The sequence below is a fragment of the Acyrthosiphon pisum genome, chromosome A1, assembly GCF_005508785.2.
Source record: "Acyrthosiphon pisum isolate AL4f chromosome A1, pea_aphid_22Mar2018_4r6ur, whole genome shotgun sequence".
NCBI lineage: Eukaryota > Metazoa > Arthropoda > Insecta > Hemiptera > Aphididae > Acyrthosiphon > Acyrthosiphon pisum.
In genome coordinates this window covers 25,800,787-25,809,395 of record NC_042494.1, presented here as the reverse complement: position 1 = coordinate 25,809,395, position 8,609 = coordinate 25,800,787, and the positions used below count along the sequence as shown (strand labels likewise).

At 28.8% G+C, this 8,609-nt stretch overlaps 1 protein-coding gene across 2 annotated transcripts; it reads left to right on the top strand.

Annotated features, from left to right (window-relative positions):
- Positions 1 to 734: 734 nt before the first annotated feature.
- LOC100570628 lies at positions 735 to 1,564 on the top strand. 2 transcript variants are annotated; one of them, XM_008183814.2, is made up of 2 exons: positions 735 to 951; positions 1,044 to 1,564. In XM_008183814.2, the coding sequence occupies exon 2, from the start codon at positions 1,098 to 1,100 to the stop codon at positions 1,464 to 1,466; it is 369 nt and encodes a 122-aa protein (XP_008182036.1). In that variant the 5' UTR covers positions 735 to 951; positions 1,044 to 1,097; the 3' UTR covers positions 1,467 to 1,564. The 2 variants fall into 2 exon arrangements, with proteins under 2 accessions (XP_008182036.1, XP_003243831.1); XM_003243783.3 differs by having other exon boundaries at positions 735 to 966.
- Positions 1,565 to 8,609: the final 7,045 nt, after the last annotated feature.

The window sequence follows — 8,609 nt, the reverse complement described above, 5'->3', positions numbered from 1 at the left end:
AATAACAAAAATATAAAATATCCAGACTGACAAACCGTCTCCGCTCAGAATCGTTTTTCTTATACAATGATATTATATCATTGAATTCAAGTCTAATACAACCATTATACAATGACCCACTTGTAATCTACTGTACAGCAGAGCGACATCCACTTACCTGCCTTTTTATATATTATGTACCCATTGTACCCGTAATATCATGGAATTGTTTCGGAGTCAATTAAATTATTATTTAATTTTTCTTCTAAACTAAAATATTATGAATTTTGATTTTTAGTTGAGAATATAAGCCCTGTATAGTACCAACTTATTTACCAACTCCATTCGTCCATTAGTTTATTATTGTATAATGTATATTTTGAAAATATCTTTACTATATACTAGCTGTTTCAAATGTGCTTATTTTGATAATTAGACAAGTATATTCCTTTCGCGTATATGTGTAACGATATTTGTCCTGGTTTTAGATATACATTTGGATATATGTCATGAATTTGAAACAGATTTAGAGTGTGGCAGGTAGTGTCCAACTAAAAAACACTCACTACGTAGTTTTTTCCAGAGAAACTATAATTCAGTAATGAATAATGATTGAACAGTACATTAGTACCTATACCTATTCCATATTTGGGGAAATTAACTATCAAGACGTTTAGTGAAAATATTTTTCAAATGTGTGTAACACATGACAACAACTGTGTGGCTACCATGACAATATTTCATTATTTTTTTTATTTTTTATAATGTATAAACATTTTATTTAACACTTTTAACTGTCAACATATTTTATTTTTCATAAAATTTTTCTGCCTTTATTATTGACACGCATCACGCTTTTACTCTTTTAAATTATATAGCTTTGGAATCAATTGTTCACTATTGTTTTCAAATCCAAAGCATTAGAAATCATCATAACCCAAGCCGCGATTTCATTGGCGCAGGACTCCACAGGTACTTTAAAATAGGGTGAGTGGGGATTACCATATCCTATACATATAAATGATACCCCTAATGATATAATTATACACATTCATATATTTTAGAATTACAGTACGAAGACATAATATCATATTGTGTTATTATTTTTACCGGTCATTATGTCCGAAGCGCCACAGCCACAAGATTTGTTCAGCTTACCGTACGAGCTACTCGAAATGTTTAGGACAATTAAGCTCGATTACACTAATATTTCTCAAGAGAAACTTTTCAACAGATACCGGACAATGTGCTCACATCTGATAGTTGTAAATTATGTCAATATTCCAGAACGAGGTGTATACTGTGAACAATGTATACAATTTAAAATGGAACAGGATGACCAGGTGTGGAAATACGTCAACACTTCTTTTGTAATTAAAAACCAAATATACACTAGTGAAGATTCTCGAATTCTTATCAATCTATACTATTTGAAATGTGACGAGTGTAATCAATTATTGGCAAAATTTGTCCGACCAGTACCGTAGATACAGTAAAAATGAACACTATAGGTAACAAGAACCTACATTTTTAACACACTATATTTTTCGGAAAAAATATATATATCAGCTTTAACATTATCTTATTAAATTTGTTTATGTTTTTACATGTTGTATATCATAGCTTTTAGTATACTTTGATTAATATTATTACAAAACTCGACGCGGGTATCGACACTAGTGGAACAAAAACCACTATCATTGATCTAGAGATTTTGTGTGAGGAGAAGTCAAAGGGGGTAACCAAATCGGGTCATAACTTCTAAGAGCAAGGCGACGGTGTCATAGTAAAAAAAATTATAAAGGGATGTGGGGAGGGTCGTGGCGACGTCGACAGCAGGTCGCGTACTGGACATGGGTTTAAAATGTTACAAGTCCAAATCACGGAAGATGATTTTTCACCGTCATTTGGATACATGTCATCAATCTAGAATGGATTTAAGGTAAGGCAGGGCACTATGCCACGTAAAAACAAGCTCACTCCATCGGTTTTTCCGGTGAAACTCTTACTATAATTCAGTAATGATTGAATAATACCTGTACCTATATTATACATATTCCATACTTGGAGAAATTAACTATATCAAGACGTTTCGTGAAAATATTTTCCAAATTTGTGTATCACATGAGTAGTTACTAGCTACCATGACAATATTTTATTATTTTTTTTAATTAACAGTGGTGGACACAGAACTTTTATCTATCAACATATTTTATTTTTCATGAAATTATTCTGCCGTTATTATTAATGTGTTATTATTTTGCACTTTAATATTATTTTTTTAATTCATTTTTTCAATTCAATTATTAGTTTTTCTTTAATATATAATTTTAGATTCTTTTTACTATTACATTTTTACAGTCTTTACCCACAATATTTGTCTTTGTCCCCGTTAAATTGCATTAAGTTTATTATTTACATTTTTATATTGCTATATGAATATTATATTTTTCTTAGTCATAAAAAATAATTTTAATCAAATTAAAAAACAAATAAACCCTATATTTACGTAACTGTTTCAGTGATGGATTTCGTTAATAATAAATTGTAATAATTATTAATAACTAATAAATAATGATTTGCTTAACTTAAAAATAAAAATAATTACCTAAATATAATTTTGACTCTTATAATCGTAATATTTGTAATCTTTGAGTTGGTTAATATTTAAAACAATATAATACTATAACATTTTTCATTAACATAATAAATTAAGGCAATCCAACAGGCAACTAAACATTATTATTTATTAGTAATATTGCCTATATGATCAATCCTTAATTGTAACATTAATTTGTTCTTGTTTTTAATTCCATCAACAGCTGATTTATTTAGTAAATGTAAAAATTGGTAATAATGGCTTAATAGTAAATTTAAAAATAAAACATAAAATGAGGAAATGGTAATATTAATTTTTAATTCACCAAATAATTTTGTTTGAAGTTGATACTACGAAATACAGTTATTAATTAATACACTTCATAAAATATTTGTTTGAAATTAATATAAAATGTTGTCATCATTCATTCGACTCACGTTATGTTTAAAATTATAATTTGAAATCAAATTTAAAATATACATGCTACAAAACGTGTGGTTCGTAAATTTACTACCTATACTTGATAGTTTGATAGTTTATAATTTAATATAGTTACAATATGTAATATATAATATAATGTATACCTAAACAATTTATTATACTTGTAATAACATTATGTTATAATTTGTTGAAACAATTCCCTTCTTTAATGTCTACACCCTCACTACTTCCTATGGCTACTATCAGCCTATGCACAGAATCCTACTACTGTAATTTTATGAATTTCAATTTTTGACATAGTTCAGTGACCCTAGCATGTAAATTGTTTTGTAGTCGTTTATAGCTATTGTGTATATTTCATTGTATTCAAGTTTTACACTTCTACCAATGTTCAAAAGTACGAATTGCCCATTTAGTCGTTAAAGAAAATTATTATTATTATTATTTAGGTACCAATATACTTATCACATAATTAAAAAATAATTCCTAACAATTCTTAATAATTCATAACAATCATTTTGTAGTAAATTAACATAACAAAACTTAAGTTTTGTAAATTTAATTATATTTGATAGTTTGAAATTTATACCATAATATAACAGGCTTTTATATTCATATAATTGTAGCTATATTTATTTAATCATGACGAATTATCATGACTTATTTTCTACATATAGCCGTCTGTTTACGGCTTTCTATTTGAAAGCGATAAAAGTATAGGTTTTTCCGTGGAGCAATACATCTACGGTCGTCCGCACTCGGCTTATCTTAATATTAAATAAACACCATGTATATGTATACTATTTATAAATTATAACCAACTTATTAATGTATTTAATCATAGTACATATTTTGTACACAATGTTTTTGTTAGATGAATAAAATTAATGTAGAGGTACACATAAAAAGTTGTTATTTTATTTCACTTTCACTACAAATAACATTTTCAAACATGTTATTATAATTTATAATAAGTATAGGCAAACATTTTACTATGCCCCTAAAAAGATTCTGGTCGAGTCCCGGCTCGAGCAGCTCGCCCCGTGCGCACGCCTATGGACCATGTTGAAGTTATTCGACAAACATTCGAACGCATCGATAAACCCTTTTATATTCGGGCATCTGCTACTGAAAATAACCCTTTCATGCACCGTATAGGTACTTCACCACGATTCCACTATATCGTTGTAACGAAACCTTGTTATTGCAAAAGACCCGAAACACCACGTGGTTATAATATAATATAATGTACCCATTCACATTATCATCTGCTAAAATATATGTTGGTATAGGTACCAACAAATAGGTAAGTATTATAATTTATAAGTAATATAATATGGTACCTATATATTAAACACATGGCGGGAAAAATACACCTTCCCGTCAATTCAACCCGCCTTTTTCGATAGCACACGAGTCGGTTTAATAGAACCTAATATGAAATCCTTCATCCAACAATACATTAATGTGTCTTTGAAATATTAAGAGGTTTTTCGAGTATAGACCATCAGTGGCGTACATAGGGGCTAAAGCCCCCCACCCCCTCCAAATTTCCATATTTTTTTTATGTTTCAACTGTATAGTTGACTAGTAAGCAATAGCACTTAAATTCATAAACGTTTTTACGAATTAGATAAGCCTACATAAATAAAAATGGGACAGTAGGAACCATACTGCTGTACAATTAAGTAGGTTTATTATTATTGTAATAGATGTGTTTAATTTTATTTCAACTATACAAATATATCATTATTGTATACGAAAAACGAATGTGAGTGAAGATGGTGTGTCAGCCTAGGATATTTTATTTTATCTTACTCGTAATATTGATTTTATTATAGTAATAATATAGAGGTAGCTTGGATTAATTTTTTGCGAAAAACATGGTATTTGCATAACTACATGTTTTCCTAAAACGATCAGTGATTTTTTGGTAACAGTATGACGTCCATATACATAGTCAATTTATGTGACACACAAATTGACTATGCATACGGAAATGAACTAGGTAATTTTATGGATGATCTTATATTACATTTTCAAGATTTGGCTATATAAAAAATGAATATTTTATTAATTTTTAACTACAAATTAATTGTTGTTTTGTCAAAATTTGAACTTTTACAATTTAAATGCTTATAAAAAATAATATTGTTATTATGCGACGTTAATATTTTTAAATAGCTATAATAAAAACTTATGAAGAACCTTGTATTACCTAAGTTTTTAAACATTTTTGACCGAACTAATAATTTTTTATCGACGTTTTTAGAAAAAAAAAACTTAAATTTATCAAAATATTTTGAATATTTTATTTTTCATTATTTTGTATTATATTATTATCTGTTGAATATTATGTATGTAATAGTGAATTATTATTATTAATTATTAATTCTATATAAATGTCAAGAGCCTGTCCCGTTTACTATTATAATAAATAAATAAATAATAAATAAATAAAATCTAAGCAAAGGTGGTTTAACCAAGGAAATTTTTCAATACAAAAATAAAATTGAAATTATTGATTTTCAAGCCTTTTAGAAATTAAATATGTGTAAGTACAATTATACTAACATCATGTCATCACGTCATTATAATTACGTCTGAAACAACAATAACGACAAACAACTGTTAAATTTATTTCCTGGGTTCTTTCGGAAGTGTTTTATATTCGCAAGGAAAATGTTGTCAGAAAAGTTTAATCGTTTCTAACATACTTCGACACCACGAAGTCACCACTTTTGACGCTGTTGAACCGTGAAAAAAAATGGAATTTATTTATTATTTTACATATTAAAGATTAAACAAATATGAAGTAGGTATAGGTACTTGCCTAAATCCGAAACGCGAATGATGTATGCTCAGAAAGAAGGAATGATCATGATGTATGAGTAATTATTTTTATATATTTATAAATAATAAACAAATATGAAATACTCTGTAATTGTTATACATACAAGATCATTTTATCAAAAATAATTATAAGTTTTGCGATTTTTTTTTTCATACACCTAGAACATTAATTTGTTGTGGCCGATTAAGTTATGATTTATATTTTTATAAAACTATTATATGAAAAAACTTTTATTTTGTGACTATTATTGTTGTTTTAGTAATTTTTTACCACCAATAGAACAGACAGCGGTACAGCACTAATATACCGAAAACCCTCTCCCTCCTAGAAATTTGATCGAATATTTTCCTTTAATTAATAAGTATACCTATTATACCTACTTATACATAATAATATAGTGCAGGTGGTGTTTTTCGCCTCACAATATTTAGGCCTATACTGCGATTTCTAACTTTCTGTACAACCGAGTGCAAACGGCGCAGCTGCAACATAACCCACATATTGAATACAGTATCTGCCTAGCTATAATTATATTTAGTATATACAATACAGTCACATAGTGTCTTTTTAAAATCTCATATAATATAGATGGTACCTACCTGTAAAACACCTTTTGCCGCCAAACCGTATAGATGGTTTGGCGGCAAAAGGGAACCGTATACGCACAGGGTCCATTGAACCTGCACCAACCCTTTTGTCATTATCCGTAACGCCGCTTTTGATGCAAAAATATAAATCGGTCAAAAGGTGAACGATGTGCGTCTGTCGCAGTCCGTGTGACCCAAATGCATCGCGTTCTGCAGCGTGCATACTGCAGCAGGCTACAGGTGTTGTGTCTTAAATGTTATTCATTCGCGTTCACTATATAAATTATATAACCGAGCCAAGACAAGACACAGCTGCGGCTCGAAGTATTACCTTCACAATATAATATGTAGACGTGCTGCAGGTTGGGTCAGGTAGGTACTACGCGTATATGACATTATTATAATATCGTACCGACGGAATCGTACGACAATTTATACCTGGAGCATAATATTACACGACTACCTTATTTATTTATTCTTCAAGAATATGATAATGGGACCCATCTTCGGAACCCGTTCGTGTTTATACGCGTACAACCCTTTTCCCGTGCGTATAGTGAAATTTTCCCATTCAGCTCTTCGAGCCCGCCATTTCACCTGCTATATAGTATAAGATTTTAAACATCCCTCCAAAAATACGTACGTTTTGCCGCCAGTGTACCGGGCCGTTTTCATGCGTTCGACATTTGAACTCACGACCATTATTGAAATTCTACAGCTCCATGATTGATTTTGCAAATATTATAATACCGAATATTTATATTTAGGTATATTGTACACATAAGATCTAGTAAAATAATGTACATGATTGATGTAAGTGTTATCAGCTAAAGCGTAAATCATTTTAAAGATTAATAAATATACCTAGATACTGAACGGCGGATCGAAAATATATTACAACACTGCTGTTTACTTATAAACTATAAAGTATACATATATTAAATATGTTACCATCAATGCCCAATCATTGGTAAAACTAGGATTTACTACCTAGTTAATGCTATGATTTTCTATTTTTACTCAACAAAAGCTGAGAATCGTAATTTTATTCGTGCCCTAGAATGTACAAATTGTATTAGTGAAAGCTGATTAATGCACTAATTTTTATTACAATAAAAATGGTTTTGAAAGTTGATAAACTAATAATGATATATATATATATTATATATATAGGTTGATTTAATACAAAATAATATGTGGTGTAAGGTGCTCGCCCACCGAAAATATAGCGAGACCCTCGAAATATTATTCGTACTTACAAGTTACAATAGTATGGGCATAAGCACAAAGCTCAACGTTTCCACTTTCCAGCACATATTATCCTCAATCTTATTTTTATAGCTATATTTTAAAATTAATTGTGATATCTCAATAGCTGGGGCATTTTATTACATAAGTATTAATATTATTCATCATTATATTTTGGTGAATATAATTTTTACTATCAATTAAAAAGACTATAATATATTTTATACGTTCTTATTATTATTATGTATACAATAAATAAATAAAATTATTATTTTATGCATGAAATGTAATAAACTTATAATAATTATTATTGTCAGTCAAAATGTTATAATTGGATTTCAATAAATTTTAATCATATGTCATTATATAATGTTGAAATAATGAAGTATACTATGGAAACAATTCGCATTGAATTTATTGTACCTATTGGCTATTGTACTTTTATATCCATATTTGTATGTGTAAGTAATCATTAAATTTGCTCACTACATATAATTATCGTACATCGTTCATTGTTATGATAACAAAAACTATTTAAGTATGAAATAACTTCTATAAAATAGAAATTATTTACAGTTCAAAAAACACCATACTATAATATTATAATATAGGTATATTTGTAAAACACATTTAAAAGTTCAATAGGTAGTTCCAAATCCAAACAGTTCATCAATAATCATAATATTATGTGTCGATTGTATTTATTTAATGTTTGGCCACAATTATTACCTATTGGTATATCATGTACTTACTACATAATTCGTATGATGTTTATAATATACTTTTGCATTGTTTGCAAGTCTTAACCTACCAAAACCCGCTATCCTCGCGAAAGGCCGAAATGGCTCGCCTATACGAGATCTATTGAACTTCGGTCTTCAAAAGTTAGACATGTGGGCGA

Excerpts from the sequence above, each read along its gene's own strand:
- LOC100570628 (XM_008183814.2), top strand. The coding sequence starts at position 1,098 with ATGTCCGAAGCGCCACAGCCACAAGATTTGTTCAGCTTACCGTACGAG.